Source organism: Melospiza georgiana, chromosome 2 (assembly GCF_028018845.1).
Source record: "Melospiza georgiana isolate bMelGeo1 chromosome 2, bMelGeo1.pri, whole genome shotgun sequence".
Taxonomy (NCBI): domain Eukaryota; kingdom Metazoa; phylum Chordata; class Aves; order Passeriformes; family Passerellidae; genus Melospiza; species Melospiza georgiana.
In genome coordinates, this window is record NC_080431.1 from 897,594 (window position 1) to 917,138 (window position 19,545).

Sequence of the window (19,545 nt, forward strand, 5' to 3'; positions counted from 1 at the left end):
TGAAGGGGCGTAACGGGACCGGGACCGGGATCGGGACCGGGACCGGGACCGGGATGACAGCAGAGCTCCTCGGGGGCAGCCTCACAGCCGCACTCCAGTTCGGGATGGGAGCGGAGCATCCGCCCGCAGCCCGCCACAGCTGCGGCAGGAGCGGGGACACCGCGCTGCTCGTCGGCACGGCACGGCCCGGCACGGAGGGGACAGCGCCGTGAGCCGCGCCGGGAGCTGCACCGCCCTCTCCGCTCCCGGCCCCTCTGAATCCTTCCCGGTCCGGGTCCCGACCCCCATCCCGTTCCCGTTCCCGTTCCCGTTCCCGTTCCCGTTCTCGATCCCGTTCTCGATCCCGATCCCGGTCCCGGTCCCCGTTCCGCACCTTCGCCGCCAGAGGGCGCCTCCCGCCGCCGCGCGCCCCGCCGCTCCCGCCTCCCCGCGCTGCGATTGGCCGAGCGGCGCGCGGCGCGCAGCGCGATTGGCCGCGGCGCCGGCCGCCCGCCCTATATAACGGGAGAGGGGGCGTGGCCTGCCCGCAGTCCGCGGGCGCTGCGGGCGGGGCGGGCACAAGATGGCGGCGGTGCGGGCCGTGTGTGTGATGCGCGGCGAGGGGGCTGTGGAGGGCGTCATCCACTTCGAGCAGCAGGTGAGGGCACGGCCGGGCCGCCGGGACCGCCCCCGCGGGTGCGGAGCCCCCGGGATGCCCCTCTCCAGCCTGCTCGCCGTGGCGGAGAGAGCGGGCGGGCTCAGCCCGAGGGCGCTGCGGCTCCAAATGGCCGCGGCCCTCCGGAGCCGCGCTGTCCCTTGCGGCCGGCCCGTGAGCGCGGCCGCGAGGTTACTCTGCCAAAGTACGGGATCTTTCTGGAGGCCCTGTCAGATAACAGGCACTCCTTGTGCTTGGTGATAAACAGGGGAAGGAACGCGTTCGAGGGCGTTAAACGAACGCAGACATTGCGGACAGCGCTGCCTTGGGCTCGTGGCCGGGCCTTTCTGTCACCTTGGTGTGACACGGAGCCGTGCAGTGGCAAAGTCCTTGTGCTGATCAATGCTCTCCTTTGAAGGGTTCGGGACCCGTGAAAGTGACTGGGAAAATCACTGGACTGGCCGATGGAGAGCACGGCTTCCACGTCCATGAGTTCGGGGACAACACCAATGGTAAGGTGTCCCTGCCGGCCCTGGTGTCCCCGCACAGGGGCTGCTCAGCCCTGCAGAGCTGCTCGTGGTGTTGCAGCAGCAGCTTGGCTCTCACGGCTGCAAATCTGTGTGAGGAAATCGTGACCATTGCTGAGGAATTGCTTCCTGGATAATAAATACTCTGAGCTGAGCGTGTCGAGGCTGGTGGTCAAGAGCTGCCATACCAAGCACTCGCCTGAGCGCTTGGATAACTCAGCGTTATGAAATAAGAAAGCTCCTGGCTGAGCCTGGGACTTGCAGGGCTGTGGCAGGTGATTTATCTGCATGGATTAGCAGGGCATGGCACGGGAGAGGAGCTCTTTGCTGTGCCTGGGAGCGCTGTGGGAGCAGCAGCTTTATCCTGGGATCCTGCTCTGACGCTGTGCTTGTTCCAGGGTGCACCAGTGCTGGCCCCCACTTCAACCCGGAGCAGAAGAAGCACGGGGGTCCCAGCGATGCTGAGAGGTGAGTCCAGGGCATGGGCATTGCCAGAAAATCCCTGGGAATTCCTGCAGGCTTCCCGAGGTCACGTAGCTGCTCTTCGGTAACTCCTGCAGTTTGTTTCCCTGAGAGTGTGGTGTGAAACACTCTCCTGGGGACACTTTGTGGTTTTGTCAGGGCTCGGGTGGAGGGCACAGGGAGGGCCCGATGCTCGTGCTGGGTATCGGATTTGAGTGGGATGTGGGAGCTGGCTGTTCCCTGGGAGCAGCTCTCACAGCAGGTCCCTTGGGTGGGTGCCAGAGGAAGTGTGGCCGTGCCTGCTGGGGTTGGGGAGCAGGCTCAGGGAGCCTGGCCTCGCACAGGGCTGGGGACAGCCCTTGGAATGTGGCAAATCCCACCTGAGCCACAGGCCGGGCAGAGCTGGATCTGAGCCAGCTCCTGCATGACACAGCATGAAATGTGTGCTGGGCCCTGGCAGGTGCTGCTCGGGGCTAAAGGTTGGGATTGCAGGGACACCGGGGCTGCTGCAGCCTCGGCACATCCCGATCCTGCACTGGCTGTGGGCACGGGCATTTTTAGGAGGGTGCAAGAAGTGGATCTTGCTTGTATCAGGGTAAGAAATAACTGGAGTGATGCTTCCTGGAAGCCTAAACGAGGAGATTGCTCAGAGGAGAGCTGTCATTAACCCAGTTCTGTAGGACTTGGTTAAAAATAAGAATTTTTGTAGAAAGCTGGTGGTCAGCCCTGGGCTGGTTGAGCCTGGTAGGGATGTGTCAGTATTCCAGGTTGTGTATCTGGACAGAGGAGCCTGACACAACAGGATCAGCTGCATTTGGAGGGAATGCTGTGCTTGGGGCAGGTGTGCAGGACACAGCACAGCAGCATGTCCACAAGTCCTGTGACAATTCCACTGCTCCAGGCTCAGCTCTCCAGGGAAGCCTTAGCAGAGATGCAGCTCTGATAGAAGCTGTGTGGGAGAGCAGAGTGCCAAGTGATGGGGCAATGCCAGACTGGAATAGTCATCCCTGGCACAGGCTGGGACTGAGCAGTTCCTGCCCTGCCTGTGACCTGCTGCCTGACAAACAGCTTCTCCTAATCCCCTTAAACCAAAAGCCTGTGCAGTAGCTGAGCTGTCCTGGACAGCAGAAGCTCTGAGAACAGTGGTGGTGTTCACCGGGTCTGCAGGAAAGGTTGTTCACTGGATTTGGGAGCCTTTGTTGTGCTGTAACGTGAACTGCCAGCCTTGCCTTGGAACGCTTTGGGTGCGGGGCACGTTGTGAGGTGGCTGTGTCTGTGCAGGCACGTGGGAGACCTGGGCAATGTGACTGCCAAGGGAGGCGTGGCCGAGGTGTGCATCCAGGACTCCGTCATCTCCCTCTCGGGCCCACACTGCATCATCGGCCGCACCATGGTGGTGAGTGGGGCCCCAGGGCAGGGACAGGGCATCCACAGCCATCCTGATCCATCCCTCTGTGCCTTGGCTGGCACCTCCCTGCCAGCCTCCTGCACATGTCCCGACTCTGCTCTTCCTGCTGCGGGTGCCTGAATCGCCCCTGGGCAGCTCCAGTGGGAAGCTTTCAGCATGGAGATCAGGGTGTAGCTGCTCTGGAGGTGCTGCTGCTGCCAGGAGCAGTGATGGCTGGATCAATTAACGTCCCTTTAATGGTGCTGCAGGTGCACGAGCGGCGGGATGACCTGGGCAAAGGGGGCAACGACGAGAGCCTGCTGACCGGGAACGCGGGGCCCCGCCTGGCCTGCGGGGTGATCGGGATCGCCAAATGCTAAACGCTGCCTGCAGTGCTCCTCCTGCTGCTCCTGCCCCTCCTGCAACCTCAGATGTGTCATCCACGTCCTGCTCCTCTGCATCCCGAGCAGCACTCGCACGCCGGAGACCGAGCGACTTTTGTATGATGTACATTCAATTAAAGTGTCCCTGATGGAATGGCTCTGTGGTCTCTGCTCACCTCCTGCTGCCACCATCCCGTGTCACATCCCTGCTCTGAGGGAACGTGTAGTGCTCCTGTTCCAGCCCCTGGGTGTGTCAGGCTTCCTCCTGGGGCAGGGGCAGCATTTGTAGGCTTCAAACTTGTGTAATAAATGTTCTGGGCAGATACACCCCGGTCTGGCTGTCTGTGAACAGGAGAAAAAACCCAAAGGCCCAAACGTGCTCCTGCTGGCAAGGGGGACTTGGCTTCAGCAGGTGCATGGTTAAATTCCATCCAGCAAGGTTCCAGGCAGAATCCCAGGAGTGCCACTGTGTGCCAGCCTCCATCCTATTCTGGTGTGTCCTTCTGAAGCAGATTTCAGGCTCTCTCTTCATAGAGAAAATGAGTCACTTCAACAAGGACTTGTATCAGTGTTGTTTCTTCTGCCCTTCAGGATATTCATGGAGTAGCAGGCTGTAGTTCCAGGTAACCCCACTCCACTGAGCTACTAAGGGAACTGGGTAGGAGAGCAGGAATACCATAAAAACACTTTGAACTTACGTTCCCTGTTGCTGCCAGAGCAGCGTGTGTCTTCACCTCCCTGTGCCTCCTCCAGAGGGTTGCTGCTGCTGCTGCTGCTGCTGTGAGGGCTGTGCACAGGCACTGCTGCAGAGGGTGTAAAGAGTTATTCCACAGTTTTCCAGGCTTCCAGATCCCTACTGAGGCAGAGAACAGGGGTGGGATTTGCATGAACAGAGCAGCCTTGTGCCTCTCATTGTCTCCAGCTCTTTAAGGAGGTGTTCTCAGTGAAACAAACCTACCTTCCTTACAGAGCTGGAGCAGCTTTTCCCAAGGCTCAAACCTGGATTTGTGGGACAAGGTAATGTCCCGTGGGCCCAGCAGGAAACAACCAGTGAGGATACGAGTTTTAACAGATGGAAGTTGAGGTCACTACAATCTGTAAACAGGTTCTTTCTCTCTTTATTCTGCTATTGCAAGAACATGAAAATAGATGTCCTCTCCCCAGAGCTCCACAGTGGCTCTCCCACCCTCTCCCCCCCCCCAGAGACAATTCCCTCTGCCCTTTTTGACAGCAGGGCAGCTGTAAAAAAGGACTGATGTGAGGAAGCAGCTGCCCTTCCCTTGGGGCAAAATCCCCAGCTTTAAAGGTAGAACACACCTATAGCAAGGAGAAAAAAAAACCATTGAATACGCACAGGACTCAAACACTGGTGCTGCTGGGGTTATGGGAGCTCTGAGCCCCATGGGGTGAGCAGAACTTCCCACAGCACCCTGCCCCAGGGATCAGCCACAGAGACACTGCACCTGCCCTCGGCACAGCTGACAGCACACGGAAGGGCTCTCACGAGGAGGTGCCACAACACCCTCTGTCCCCAGCCCGGGGCACACAACCTACCTCTGGCAGGGCGAGCAGGAGCAGCCCCGTGTCCATGGAGGGAGGGCCCAGTCCTTGTCCAGCCCCGCCCGCAGAGCCAGGCTGGAATTGTGGTGCCTCCGAGGTCCCGCTCCCAGCAAGTACCAAAGCTGCAGAGCAGGCACTGCCCAGCCTGGCACACTCTGTGTAACCTCAGAGCAGATGCTCGCTGCCTGAAGGGGTCACTTCTTAAAAAAAGGCAAATTAGGAGCAACAGGAACCACAGAACCAATGGAAGGGAGGGAGGGGAAAAAAAAATAAAGCAAAGAATGGATTGCATTGCAAACACTAAAACAGTTAACTCTGCAATTAACATCTTAAAACTAACGTTTAGCCGGGGTGGTCAAGTAGCTCATTAAAATGCAGCAATCTAAAACTCCAGAGGACTGTTACAAATAAAAATTCACTTCTGTGAATCGCTACACAAACAGATGGATTTCCTTTAACAAACAGAACCAAACCAGTCTAATTTAGACTCCAGTACAGCATTAACAGTTCCAACTTTAGGCTGCTGAACACTCCTTTTCCACTTCAGTGCAGCGTAGGAAGAATAGCACACGTTAAAAGTTTGTTACGAAAATAGAGTTTATTAAAAACACATCCCTATTGTTTTGAGGAGCTTTCACCGTTACCTTTTCTTAAATTAAAAAAAAAATAGAAAGCACTTCTACTTCTGATTCGTAAACTTTTTAAAGTCAAAACTTTAAAAAAGTTACAGCAAAAATGGGTAATATTTTAATCATCTCTTCAGTATTTTATGTTATGTTGTGGCTATTTTAAATAGAAGGGAAGCAATCAAATTGCTCACGGCGCCCCGCCTCGGGGCGCGGGGCGGAAGCGGATTTACAGCACTGTACAACCCACGCCGGGCTCCGCGGCCCGGGCGGCCCTAGCGCGGCGCCTCGGCCGCCGAGCCCGTGTCCTTGTCCGCCTGTTCCAGGGATGAGGTAGCCTCGGGCGCCGACTCGGCCGCGGCGCTGGCGCCCGCGGGCTCGGCGTCTCCCGCAGCCAGTTCTGAAACGAGTTCCGCGCCCTCCGTTTTGCCGCCGTGCGACTCGTGGTTTTTGTCGCCCTCCGCCCTGTCTGTCACCTCCGGCTTCTCCTTGCCGCGGCTCTCCTCCTTGTCTCTGCGCGACTCCCGATCCCTGGAATCCCTCTCCCTGTCTCGGTGGCCGCTGGAGCGCCTGTTCCTGTCCTCCGAGTCCCTGTGCCGGTCGCGCTCGGGGCTGCGGCGTCCCCAGTCTCGCCTGTCGCGCCCGCCCGGCCGCTCGTGCTCCCGCTCGTCGCGGCCGCCGTAGCGCTCCCGCTCGCCGTCCGCGCGGTTCCCGAAGGATCTCCGGCCGAAGCGCTCCTGCTCTCTGCCGCTGCCCGCGAACTGCCTGTCGTTCCGGAACTGCCGCCCGTCCCTGCTCTCCTCGCCGCCGCCCTGGCCGCCCGCGGGCCGCACGAAGTGGCCGGGCGGAGGGAAGGGCGCCTTCATGCCGTGCGGGGGAGGCATGCCGAAGCCGCCGGGGCCCGGCGGCGGCCCCCGGTGCATCATGTGCGGCGGCATGTGGCGCGGCGGCAGCATGGGGAAGCGCGGCAGCGGCGGCGGCGGCGGCATCCCCGGCGGGCGCTGCAGCGGGATCAGCCCGGGCCGGGCGCCCAGCAGCCCCGTGGACGGAGTCTGCAGCCCCACCACGGGCGCGGGCGGCGGCGGCGCTACCCCCTGCGTGCCTGCAAGGAACACAAGCGACAGTCAGAGCCGGCACCGGGCTGCGGAGCGCTTCCCGACCCCAAACCCAATAATCCGCGCTTCTCTGGGAACGGAGCGGCCCAGAACCGGGAGCGGAGCTGCCGGAGCTCTGTGCGCTGCTGGCAGCAAGGGCTGTGCCCAGGGCAGCAGCTAACCCTGATCCCACAGACTCCCCTGGGGAGAGCCTTGCCCTGGTGCAGGAACAGCTCTCCCTGATCCCACAGACTTCCCTGGGGAGAGCCTTGCCCTGGTGCAGGAACAGCTCTCCCTAAGCCCCAGCTCAGCCTCCTGCTTCCCCAAGCCCCTTCCAGGTGAACACACCCCACTCCCTCCAGTGGGATTCAGGCATTTCCCTCTGCCACAAACAGCAGCTGAACACCCCACAGCTTCACAGCACCAGAAACAGGCACAGAGGAGGCTGGAATACAGCTGAACACAGCTCTCTTTACCACTCCACAGAAAAGGGACACAACAAAGATTCATAATAGAATAAACCTTGCAATGTAAACTAAAAGGAAATGCAACAGTAGAATAAACCTTGCAATGTAAACTAAAAGGAAATGCAACAATAGAATAAACCTTGCAATGTAAACTAAAAGGAAATGCAACATTAGAATAAACCTGGCAGTGTAAACTAAAAGGAAATTCAACAGGTCATTCCTGGCTTCTTTTTTTTGTAATAGTGTTCCATCCTTTATAGCACATACGCAGCACCAACTGTTTTCCAGTTTTATTCCTATGCTCTTCATAGGAGTTTAAAATCTCCCTCTCCAAAAACAGTCAGACAAAGCTGAGCCCACAGCTCCTGGACACCAACACAAGGAGCCAAAACCAGGATTTTGACAAGAATCCTGAGCTCCAGCTGAGCCCTTCCCACCACCCCAGGGCAGGTGCCTCCAGTCTGAACCAGGAGCACTGTCCCGTGCTCCAAGAGCCCTCACACTGCTCCATCTGCTCCTGCTCACCAGCACCTCCTGCCCTAGGAACACAGCCCCTGCCTAGGAAAAACCAGGATGAAATTCTGTGGGAATTGATGCTGGAATTGATGTCAGCAGTGAAACTGCCCTTGGGAGCAGCCACACGAGCTGCCGTGGTGTTCATCCCTCCCTTGTCCAGCTTTGGTACCTGTCCCCAGACAGAGCTGAGCCTGCTGTGCTGCCCTCTCACCACACACTGACTTCAGGGATGTCTCTGACAGAGACCTTTTCACCTGAGTGCTCTTTAAATCCGTGTTGGAAGGAAGTTGGATTTTGCCAGTGAGAAGATTCATGTGACATCTTCCAGTCCATGATATCCTCTGCCCTTCCCCTGCAAGCAGTCAGACACAGCTCCCGCTCTTGGAGAGAAATGGTCCAGTACCAACAGCTTTTTTTTTTTCTGCATTTTTTCCTTCCTCTAAAATGCAAAGCCTTCTCCCCCTCCTGGTCAATAACCAGGTCTGTAACCACCCAGTTTAAACTCCTCCTGTGACAGAACTACAGATCTGACAAGACAGACTCATAGCTAATGATGTCTCCCAGGAATTCTGAGATTTGGGGATATTCTTCTTGGTAAAAACATCTTTTAATCTTCCCCAGAAGGTTAAAACAAGGCAGAAAAGAATAACTGAGAACTAAAGAGCTGAAGTTAAGCCTGTGCTTCTGCTTAGAAGCAGCAGAGCAGATGTGGGCTACCAGAGCATGAACATGAGGTGAGGGAGGCAAGTTTCACATTTAATAGGTCATTAAATTTCTCAATCTTATTTCTACACAAACTGCAGCATGAAGCAACATAATTGTACCTAGAACTCCTTCATTCTGAACTGCACTGGCTGCAGAGCTGCACACTTCGTATTTTACATTTATTTTAAATATCACCCCTCTTCAGTGCTGAGGCTAAAGCAACTGTAGAACTACTGGAGTTTGCTCACTCTCCTGACAAATCAGGCACCAACTGAAAACCTAAAGAGCTGTCCAGAAACACATCCCAGCTTACTGAAAATGCTCAGGGAAATTCATGCTACAGACACACACACACCATGTCTGGGGCAAGTTAAAATCCTCTTGTTTTAGGAAGTACCTGACATTCAGGCAGTTTCCTGAGCTGGGTATGAACTCCCTGAGCTCTGAGAGAAACCCTGAGGTGATTTCCTGACCCAGCTTGTCCTGCTGCAGCCAGTTCCCTCACACCTGCCACCTGCTGCTCTGTCCCAATGTGCAAAACCACACCTTGCCTTCACAACAGATTTTATGGGTTTGGGAGGAGCAACCATCACACACCAAAGTGTCCCAAGTTACACCACCCGACTCCTGCAACACAGCCCAGAGTGCTCAGGCTGGCCTGAAGGATCTTGTGTCCAGGGAGGGCACAGGAGCCATCCTTACTGAAGGATGAAGCCAGATTTGCCTGTCACTGTGATACAGACCTGACCATCTCCCCCAGCTGGACAAAGCCTACATTCCCTTGGGATAATTCCCATGTCACCAGGGCTGGCAGCTGATTAACTCTTACACAAACTCTGCTCACTCAGTGGTTCCAGTAACTTGAACCCAACCCCTTGAATCACCTCCCAGCACGTGGAGCTCTGTGCTGTCTGTCTGTCCCTCATGGAAACACATGGAACAAGCCAAAAGCTCATGGATCCAGCACAACAGCAGCAGGGCTTCACTCCACTCTGAAGCTGCTGTTCTCCAGCATTCTGCATGTTCTCCAGTGGGGAATGTGGCATCCTACAGCTAGAGTGTTAAACACTGCCAGGGAATTCCTGAGAGGGAGACCATGTTGTCAGTCTGGTGGGATTTTGCTGGAGTTTGCTACAGAATCATTCAGAACCTCACACATTCCCAAGTCCAGGAATATCAAGTGCAGGTTATGTTGTCCAAGAGAGTGAAACTCCAGAACTCTGAGCTACCTTTACAGAAAGTGTCATTCAGCAGGAAGGTGTGAATTTCTGAAATTCCTAACAAAATTCCCTGACTCCATGGTGTCACCACAGAGTTTCTCAAGCTTTTCTCTGCTTTGAAAGGGTCTTCTGTAAAGTTTTCAACATGCAGGATCCATAAATCATTAGTCATGGATGGAAAATTCAGCCCTCACATCCAATAGAGCATTGAGCTCTCAGGGAGACAAATCTCTGATTTTCTTCAGTGATCACTGAAAATTCTGGGCAGAAACACACTAACACAAAATCAGCTTTTCATTCATTTCTTAGGCTCTCATGTAGAGGCCCAAAATCCCCTAAATGTAGTAATCTCACTAAAATTTGCACGTAACAAGTCTCTGGAGTAAATTCTTGACACTGGCTCATCCAAAGCCATCATAAAATAAGCATTTAGCAGAGTTCTGTAACAGTTCACACTCCCTTTCAAAACCTGACCAAGTTTGTATCATATTAGGAAAAGTAATTTAAGCAACATATTCCCATTACCCTGGGTTTGCTAGTCAGAAAAACATTTGGTAATAGTTAAATAAACTATTCTTACAAAGGTTTCAAAACCTGTCCTACTGCAGGGCTGCATAAAAGCTTTTCTGTTCTATTAAAACAATTTATTCCGTACATAATGTACCCCATCCTCAGAGATTTCAAAAATACACTAAAAATAGTTTCTCTGCATGGTAATTTTCTATATCTAATAGTTGAGTCTAAAACCTGGTTTCTATGTCATACAGATGTGTTGCTCTAAGTTCATTGTCTAGACTGTATAAACCTTCACTTGCTAAAAGTGGACAGTATTTGAATTTGTAACTTATACATCATGGCTTTGGATCTTCAGTAGTAAAAAATACTGACTGTTTCTCCTGTGCAAAACTAAGCCTTTAAAATTGATTTGAAAGCCAACAGTAGGACAGAAATTTCAACAAGTTGAGAAGAATGTGCTTCCCTTTCCCCTGGCCTGTGAGTCGGTAGCCAAACCAAAATGGTATTTAAAATGCAGGGAAGGATGAAGAGCAGAACTTACCCAGGAGGGCACTTACCAAGGAGTGGAACAGCCTGGGTGACAGGAGCAGGGACGTTGGTAGGTGCTACAGGAGGTGGGACAGTGCCATAGAGTTTGGAAGTGTCAGTACTTTCTGCATTCCCTCTGCCTCCAGACACTACTGTCGGGATGGGATTTCCTACAGACGACTCCTTTGTAGTGTCCTCACTCCCACCAGTGGCTGTAGCTGAGGAACAAGGCAAGGGCACACTGAGCACCAGGCAGCAATCCCTGCAGGCCCCTGCCCTCCCCAGGGCCCAGCACTCACAGTTTGGGATGTTCACTGCCGGAGTGTGCGGGACAGAGACCGGAGGGGTTATGGGAGGCGGCGGCCCGGGAGGAAGGAACCCTACAAGAAGCACAGACAGCAGAGAGAGCCCTGAGTGCCCCTGGCACAGCCCAGCGCAGCTCTGGCCTGCAGGGCCCGGGCTGGCCCTCCCCACAAACCTGGAGGTAAATGCAGCGGGTTGAAGCCCGGCCGCAGGAACGGAGGCGGCGGCGGCGGCGGCACCCCGGGGGCGAATCCAGGAGGGGGAATTCCTAAAGGTGCTGTGAAAGCTGGGGGCTGGAGTGCACCAACCACGGGGGGCCCTGATGGATGGGGGGGAACCTGGGAAAGGAAAGGGAAACATGGGTTACCCCAAGAGTGCCCCAATGGCTCTGTGTCCCGCTGGGGAGCTCTGTCCTCGTCCAGCTCCACCAGGACATCTCAGCGACCCCAAACTCCTCTGCAACAAGGGGGCACTCGCACAGAAGATGCAGGGGCACCCCAGAACTCCCATCACTGAAAATACCAACACCACCCTCTCTGCCTTTGTAATTAGAGAATTTTCCTCTGTGCCAATGCCTGTTGGTAACTCACCTCCACAAACCCCTCACACAACGCCTGGGATTCATGTGCACCCAGCATGACGGATTTCCAGACGGGATCCACTGGAATGCTCACTGCTTCAGAGCAACTAAAAACCTCTGCTTGTCTCTTTCTCATTACCTGAGTTTGCACATTAGAGTGACTGGTGTTTCCTTTTCCTTTATTTCTGCTTTATATCAAACTCTGAATTTAAATTAGCTCTGATATACTGACAAGAAACTACCGATATAAAAGTAGTGGAGTATCTGCCAATAAGAAAAGCTTTCAGAGGAACATTAATATATAAAACAAATAACAAAACAAAGCCAATCACAAAACCTGAAGATGCAATTCAGCCCTTCTAAAACAAAGATTCCACTGCAGCAATTCCTCTGTGACTGAGAGAACAGAGTTCCCACTCATGGCATTCCCTCCCTCCCTGAATTATTATTTCAAGTGAGCTTTGTTTGTTTCTGTGGAACAACTCTCACCTGTGGAGGAGGTACTGTTATTGGTGCAGGCATGGGAACAGGAATTGGGACAGGTAAAGCTTTGGGAATAGGTGACACTGGTTCATTGTGTGCAGCTTCTGCGCCTCCATTCTGAGCCACTTCATTCTCAGACTTCTTGGGAATTCCCTTCCACTCTGCCCAAAACAAAATCCCAGCAGACACAGGTCAGACAAGCAGTGCCATGTGAAACATGTTTAGTCATGTTTACAAAAATTGAAAATACTCAGGTAATAACAGCATAGAGCTAAGAAGCATTTATACTGTTTCTGACAAAAAAAAAATCCAAATTATTTTGAACACAGCAAATAAACTTTTTCCTTTCAGCAGTCATTCAACAATCCTTTGCACTGACAGTGTTCATACACACCCAGGATTCTGATACATTATCTGTGACAAAAACTGCAAGGCTCTTTGGAGCAAGTTTTCAACAGGTTCATTCTATTGCTCTCAGGCAAGAAGGCAGCAGCTTTGCCACTTCTCTGAAAACTCATTTCTAAAAATCCCAACATCTTCAAGTCTCAAACAAGGAAAAAGAGAATACGACTCTAAAGAATTGCAGCAAAGTAACAAAAATGCCAAATATAGCTTTAAACCTAATTTATGGAAGGAATGGCCCCTATTGTCTGTCAGAACTTCCTGGGAAAAACCAGCTAAGCACAAAGAGGGATCAGTGAGGGGGCATTTTGGGAAAGAGAAAAGCACTGAGAGGACTGGAACACACTGACATTATGCTCATGATTCATTACATTTTTGTTTAAAACACACAGCTGATTTTTGTGTGTTCAGCATGAGGAGATGCTACAATTAGAGCACATAACCACCAGCTAATTGGGCAAACTTTACAGAATGGTCAAATCCTGAAATAAAGGTTCAATAAAAACCATGCAGTGACACTGTACCTGGACTAAGGGTCTCGTTGTCCAGCATTCCTCCTTCACAGAAACTTTCCAGATCTTCAGGCTTGACTTTGTCCCATGGTATGTAAGTCACACCCAGTTCTACATCCCAATACTGCTTGTAGTCTGGCTTTATTCCTTTATTCAGAGCCCAGGCAATCTTGGGTAGGGGGAAATACAAGTGGTCAGTAAAATGTTCCCATTTTCATGGATTTATCATTTCATTCTCACAAAACAGCATTTGAGGGTAAAAAGTAAAAATCCTAAGTGAAACAGCTACAGAACTCTGAAGAAAGTGTTTTTTTTAAGCAGACTTGGTTCCTGTTTCTTGGCTTGACTCTTGCACATCATTTGTAAAAATGCATAAAGCCAGCTTCTTCTGATGATCCCCAGCCACCAAAATTAATTCCATTTCCCTTTGGAGGACAGTGTCACACTAATTTGACATTCTACAGAAGGAAGAACTTCTCTAATTGATGCACATTTCCTTATTTATGAGTACTCTTTGTAGGATTATCATATGTAATGAAACTCTGTTAGGAGACAAATAACAGCAACAAGAAACAGACAGTGCCAGTCCCCTGCAATGAGCAAAAAGGCACCCTTTTTGTTGATTAAACAGATAATTAGTGGCAATCTTTCAAGGAAACTGATACAAGGTTCCACTATCCCACTACAGACCAGGAACAATAATTCCCAAAAACCAGTTCACTGGTGTATTTTTGCAGGATTTTAGAGAATGTCATCTCCAGAACCCATACGAGTCTGAAATAGCCCAAAGCCCAGCAGAGATGAGACAGGATGACAGTAATTACAGCAGCTTTGGAAAGCCTGATGCTTTCAAGCAGTACCTTGATGGATTTCTGGTTGACTTTGAAGTTGCCTCGGCTCAGTTTCTGCAGGGCTCTGTTGGCATCTTGTCTGTGCACCATGACAATGTAGGCACATCCTCTGGGCGGTATCATCTGTGTGGGGTTGAGGGAAAAAATTCATTTTGTGGGTAACAAACAGTCAACAACACACAAATGCACAGTTATAGCAAGCTGAGACATCAGGGGCTGTTCCAAAGGGGCTGTGCAAGTATGGAAGGAAATGTTAGTTTAAGAGGCTAAGAAAGCCACTATCTTCTGGAAATTCACATTCCTAGTGAACTGAAACTTCCACGACTTCTGAAGCCTCCAAACTCTAAAATACAGCTGACTTTTGCACATTTAACCATTTTAAATTGCTAAACAATAACGTTCATGTAAATTTTAACATCTGGCAATTAGTTACTTTGTTGGAATGCACAACAGCATCCCCCTTCACTCTGCCAGCTGCACCTCCACATTCAGTTCTAGCTGCAGATTTGGAGTAATTTTTATTTGTAATGAATTTGGGGAAAAAACTCCTATGTTCTCTTACAAAATTTGGTATTAGAAAGAAAATTAGTCACTTATTTTTGTTTGTTTGAATGAATGAAATTTTTGAAGTTACTGGAACAGCTATAATTTATACATAAAATACCCTTAAATACAGCAAAATAAAACAATAGTTGTCTGTGTTTATGGCTAAAATGACAGAAGAGCAACAAGAACACCAGCTGAGAGTCCATGCTCCTATAATCAAATAAAATGAAGCAGCCAAGGAACTCAGAAGCATGGGATGTAATTCTGCAGCCATCATCCTGCAGGGAAAGCAGAATTTTTATGAAAATGGGGTAATTTTCTGTACTTTTATACTGCAGGAAACCAAAGCAGCTCCCTTCTTGTTTCTGCACAGGTCAGCCACATGCTCTGAGTGCCCACACCAAAAACACAAGACATGGAAAATGAAAGGCCAGCTCTTTGGAATGTATCAGAAATGACTCTGCCTCACAGCAGCCTGGAGAGATGTTGTGCACCCAAACACATCAAAGCAGCTCACACTGCACCCCTTCTACTCACATTGATGGACTCAATGGGGCCAAACTCCTCCAGGAGACTTCCTACATCCTGCTGAGTTGTCCTTTTGTCCAGCTGTCCTACCCAGAGTGTGGTACTGCAAACTACAACCACGAGTTAGTACAGGTGGTCCTTACAGCACAGATAACCCACACCTATCCCATGCTGAACCCAGGGTAATAACCAGGAAAGGAGCTCAAGGTATGCCCCAGGCTGCAGGTTACTGCAGCAACACTCTACACTCATCCAGGTTTTCCACCTGAGAGATACAGAACTGCAAACTCTGACAGCCAACCTGACAGAACCTGGGAAAGGTGCTGGCAGCAGCACATCTCACAGCACTGCAGGGAGCTTCCACTGAGCAGCTCCAGGGCTGCTCTACCCCTGGGACCATCACTCACCACTTGGCTCTTGAAACACCTCAGGGTTTTGTCTCTCTTATATGAGAAAGAATCTTTTTATTTTACTTGATGAGAAGATTCCACACTCCCAAGGAACATGCACAAGACTACTACGTTTGGTGTATAAACGCTGGCAAAGCCAGGATTGTACCAGAAATCCAACCATCAGCCTGTGTGCTTTCCAGGTAAGATCTCTTCTTCAGGTGGGGAAATACACAGGATTGATAAACTTAGAAAAATTGTAATAATTTACAATTAACTCAAATCCATTTTGTTCAATCTGCTTCTATGTCTCAAAGGAAGGAAAAGAAAAACACGGGGTTTCAGCTTTTTCGTATTTTACAGCCAAAATACCTCAAACTTGGAGATACTCCAGAAATGCTAAATATGAGTAAAGAAGCACAGGGCAGTGTGGTGAGATTCCTACCAGGAATCACAAGGCAGTTAACTCTTGTTCTGTTTGGATGAGCCCCGGGGAGCACAAGCAGCAGCACTGACCCCAAGGAGCACGGCGAGAACACCGGGCCCCACGGGAAGGCGCAGGGTGACCCAGAGAAGCAGGAAGGGAACGCACTCACCACTGACAGTCTCTGCCTTGATCTGGGGCAGCCCCTTGGAGCGGCGCTCCTTCTCCCGCTCGCGCTCGCGCCGCTCCTGCGAGCGGGACTTGGGCGAGCGCCGGCGCCGCTCCCGGGAGCGCGAGCGGGAACGCCGGTGCCGGGAGCGCCGCGAGCGCGAGCCCGACCGCGAGCGTCTCCTCTTGGGGGACCTGTGGGAACCAAGGCACCCTGCTCAGAGCCTGACACGGCCTCAGCTGTACAGCACCCCGAGGGCTCCCTCGGGAAGGGAACGCAGCAATCCCAGCTCGTGCACACAAAGAATTTCGCGCGAGCGCGAGCCCGACCGCGAGCGTCTCCTCTTGGGGCACCTGTGGGAACCAAGGCACCCTGCTCAGAGCCTGACACGGCCTCAGCTGTACAGCACCTCAAGGGCTCCCTCAGCAAGGGAACATGTCAATCCCCCTCAGGAAGGGAACATGTCAAGCCAAGCTCGTTCACACAAAAAGTTTCTCGTCATGTACTAATTTTGTCCTGAAGTTGACCGGCAAAACTGCGTCCACCACAGGGAAAATTACACTTCCATCAATGAGGCAAATGTTCACTGCTTTTACAAAGAAATGGCTAAAAATGATTATAAATAAATTCTAAATAAATTCTGCCACTGAAATTGTATTTTACGTCGTGTTCACGTTCTAAACCTCTCAAGGTGTGGCAGACCTTCAGAGAAATCGTGCAGAGCAACTGCATCTTGGTGAACAAGATGACTGGCAACTAAACAGAGAGTGGAGACAGACCTGCTCGGTCAGCTGGGATGTGACACGTTATCTCAGTGACACACAAAGTTACAGATGACAAAGGTTTTCATAAGAAAAGTGTTTTAGAGCACAGACAAATTAAACTATCACATTCTGCCTCCCTAAAACTTGCTCTGGACTGAAAGGAATGGAAGTTGCTCTCTCCCAGTGAGAGAGAACTGCACAGATATAATATTTTCCCTAGAAGGGAGATGACTTTAGAGGTTCATTATCTTAGAGCTGTTAATCTGCTTTTCATTCCTGCACTGAAAGAACTTTCACTCACTTACCTTGATGCAGATCTAGATCTTGATTTCCTACTGTCAGAAACATGCCGTTTTCCCTCCTGAATGGGAGGCTGTTCCACTTCCATATCCTAAAACATGAAATTGACAGGTGTTAGGGGTGAGTAGGACAAGCATTCTATTTCTTGTTATGCTCAAACTAAATTAACAGCAGTAAAAATACACTGAATATTCAAATGTGTGAAATTAAAGAGTAATGTGACTCAAAACCTTCACCCTGTGATCACTAGCAGGGAGACGGTCCAGTATTGCACGTACTTAACACAGCCACTGAAAAGGCACCATAGAAATAATTCCCACAATTCCCATTTTCAATTTGCAAATTATTGGTTTCCACATTTCACCCCATTTCAGCAACACCTGCATGTCCACAGAACATGATTTTATTCCTTAAAATCAGTCAGTGGATCATGCTCCATCATCAAAATCCCAGGCAAAGTGAGATCTGCTGCAACTTTTCTCCAAGATATTTTAAGAAACTACTTTAAGGCTGAATTATGCTGGAGGCAGGAAAGGGGTAAGTCCTGGAGCTCTCTCCCAGCAGAGCCAGCCTCATAGCCAGCTGTGTCCTGGTCATGCTGACACTTCTGCTCCAGGACAATCCACACACATCTGGGAATGACATGTATGAGAGCACCTGAGTTGGTCTGCTCGCTGCAAGGGCTGCTCACCTGTTGGTGGGGTTTCTGCAGGTGAGGCTCAGCCTGCACTGGGAAGGGAGACTGGAAAGTTGGCTGCACTGGTGCTGCTGGAGGCATCACTGGCTGAGCCATGGGTGGGAACTGGGGGGTAGGCAGGAGACCAAAGCCTGGCATCTGCCCATTCGGAGGAAGAGGCACCTTGGGAGGAGAAAAAACACAGAATTCCAGCTAGGAGAAGGAATTACATTCACTTTCCCAGCAGTAAAAGATGGGGAAACAAACAAAAAGATGGGGAAAAGATGAAGCAGGCCAAGCATTTGGGTGCACAAGTAACAATCTTGTCCTTCAAAGCCTGACTAGGACAGACACCAAAGATATGTTTCCTTGGGAAGATGCAGGGCTAAGCTACATTCACTCTTCACCAGCAGGAAATTCACTTCCTTCCTGCTGCACCAAAGGAAACAGCAAAGCATGGAAAGCACAAGAGGGGGACGAGGGAAAAGCCTGGGTTACCTGGTGCCGCATCGGATCCTGCTGCATTCCCATCATCCGCTGCTGAAACGGATCCATGTTTGGGAGCTGAGGAAACACTGGCTGCTGCATGCCTTCTCCTGGAAACCCACTAAAACAGGAATATTTTGGTGAGACAAGTCAGTAGACGCACAGGTTTGTCTTTATTTGACAGATTTCTATGCACATTTACACATTCTGGCTGTTATTTGAGACAGAACAATTATCTTTGCTATGATCCCGTTTCCAACAAAAAAAGAAAAGGAAGAAAGAGTGGCTTCCTGATCTTTGCTCCACTCTAAGAGCAGTCCTTTCACATTTAAAGCAATGCTACACAAAGGTTAGAGCCTCTCTCGCCCCTGCACTTCTATGAGCGTGCTGAAGATCTCAGCCTGCAGAAACATTTCAGGAAGGTTTTCTGCCTTAGGCTCATTCTCTCCCTTTGCAGTTCCTCTTCTGGGAACAAAAGAGGCAACGCTTTTTCCCTCAAGGAGAAAAAACTGGCTGTACCTGTGCTGTAAGAAAACACTTTGGTTTGGGAGGAAATAGGGCAGAGCAGAAGGGGGTGGCTATCACATGAGGATTATTACAGTGATGCCCATCACTTCCTGATTCAACACACAGAATGGACAGTGCTCAGGGAATTCTGTAGGTCTGCAGGTAACAGGACCTGCTCGCAGGATGCAGCCTGTGCAAGAAACTCAGCAGCATTTCAGGGGAGAAAGGAATTTGATGGTGATGGGAAATGGAACTTTGCAGCGTCAGAAGACCATTCTGAGAAGATTGTGGACAGATCAGTACTTTACAGAGAGAATTACTGAGCTCACGTGCCCCAGACTGGGAGCAATGGGATGCCACCCTCAGGGACACCCTGAAGCACCACCTACAGAACATGAACATGCCCACAAGCCTCCAGCTGGGCAGACACCAGCAGTGCCTGTGACCTACCTCCTCTTTCTGCACTCCAGAGCTCCATCTGCAATCTAAGGCAAACACTATCCATTTCCTTCAGAGACCCTGAATGAGCTACTACTGGTGGACATGAGGTGCTCGAGGTGAGAGACACAGGCAGAAAGCTGATGACAGAGTTAGTGGTTCTGATTTTGAGAGCAGGCTTTAGATGCAGATACAGAGAGTAAGACATGGGGCCACGCACTGAAGCAGGGAAAAAAGAAATGTGGACTAACCCCGGCATTGAGCACCATCCAGCCTGTGCACTGAATGAGAGAGAGGTCCTGTGGAAAAAACTGGCATGTGGTCATGTCATTCCAGACTTCATCATAATGCACAGCAAAAGGGAAACAGGAGCCTGAGCTGGCTTGTGTGGGGATGGAATGTTTGCAAACATAAAACTGTAAAGGCAATTTTCATTTCTTGAATACTACAATCTATCACAACGTTTGGAAGAGCACCTTTCCCCAGCCAGTAAAGCAATCCAGCTGATGCAGTGATGCCCTGACACCCTCAGATGTACTGTAAAAACATGGAACTCATCCTG

General features: G+C 51.0%; 2 protein-coding genes across 3 annotated transcripts in view; one reads left to right on the forward strand and one right to left on the reverse strand.

Moving 5' to 3' along the window:
* The first annotated feature begins 537 nt into the window (after window positions 1-537).
* SOD1 (superoxide dismutase 1) lies at window positions 538-3,721 on the forward strand. The gene is made up of 5 exons (XM_058045501.1): window positions 538-637; window positions 1,053-1,146; window positions 1,560-1,629; window positions 2,905-3,019; window positions 3,280-3,721. Exons 1-5 carry the CDS (start codon window positions 563-565, stop codon window positions 3,388-3,390), a joined length of 465 nt encoding a protein of 154 aa, XP_057901484.1. The 5' UTR covers window positions 538-562; the 3' UTR covers window positions 3,391-3,721.
* A 1,811-nt stretch (window positions 3,722-5,532) lies between these two features.
* SCAF4 (SR-related CTD associated factor 4) overlaps window positions 5,533-19,545 on the reverse strand; it is a 29,947-nt gene continuing 15,934 nt past the window's right edge. Inside the window, exons 9-21 of one of the 2 annotated variants that reach the window (XM_058018500.1) lie at window positions 19,235-19,282; window positions 18,051-18,159; window positions 17,568-17,735; window positions 16,882-16,967; window positions 15,816-16,006; window positions 14,840-14,940; window positions 13,766-13,879; window positions 12,918-13,074; window positions 11,998-12,152; window positions 11,104-11,266; window positions 10,925-11,005; window positions 10,655-10,843; window positions 5,533-6,681 (exon numbers count right to left, since the gene is read on the reverse strand). In XM_058018500.1, the coding sequence (XP_057874483.1) occupies window positions 5,855-6,681; window positions 10,655-10,843; window positions 10,925-11,005; window positions 11,104-11,266; window positions 11,998-12,152; window positions 12,918-13,074; window positions 13,766-13,879; window positions 14,840-14,940; window positions 15,816-16,006; window positions 16,882-16,967; window positions 17,568-17,735; window positions 18,051-18,159; window positions 19,235-19,282 (2,389 nt within the window). In that variant the 3' untranslated portion in view covers window positions 5,533-5,854. The remainder of the gene's footprint in view (window positions 6,682-10,654; window positions 10,844-10,924; window positions 11,006-11,103; window positions 11,267-11,997; window positions 12,153-12,917; window positions 13,075-13,765; window positions 13,880-14,839; window positions 14,941-15,815; window positions 16,007-16,881; window positions 16,968-17,567; window positions 17,736-18,050; window positions 18,160-19,234; window positions 19,283-19,545) is intronic. The other variant, XM_058018501.1, reaches the window with a different exon arrangement.

Excerpts from the sequence above, each read along its gene's own strand:
- SOD1 (XM_058045501.1), top strand. The coding sequence starts at position 563 with ATGGCGGCGGTGCGGGCCGTGTGTGTGATGCGCGGCGAGGGGGCTGTG. Across the intron at positions 1,147-1,559 it reads GTTCGGGGACAACACCAATG|GGTGCACCAGTGCTGGCCCC; the intron begins GTAAGGTGTCCC and ends TGCTTGTTCCAG. Across the intron at positions 1,630-2,904 it reads GGTCCCAGCGATGCTGAGAG|GCACGTGGGAGACCTGGGCA; the intron begins GTGAGTCCAGGG and ends GTGTCTGTGCAG.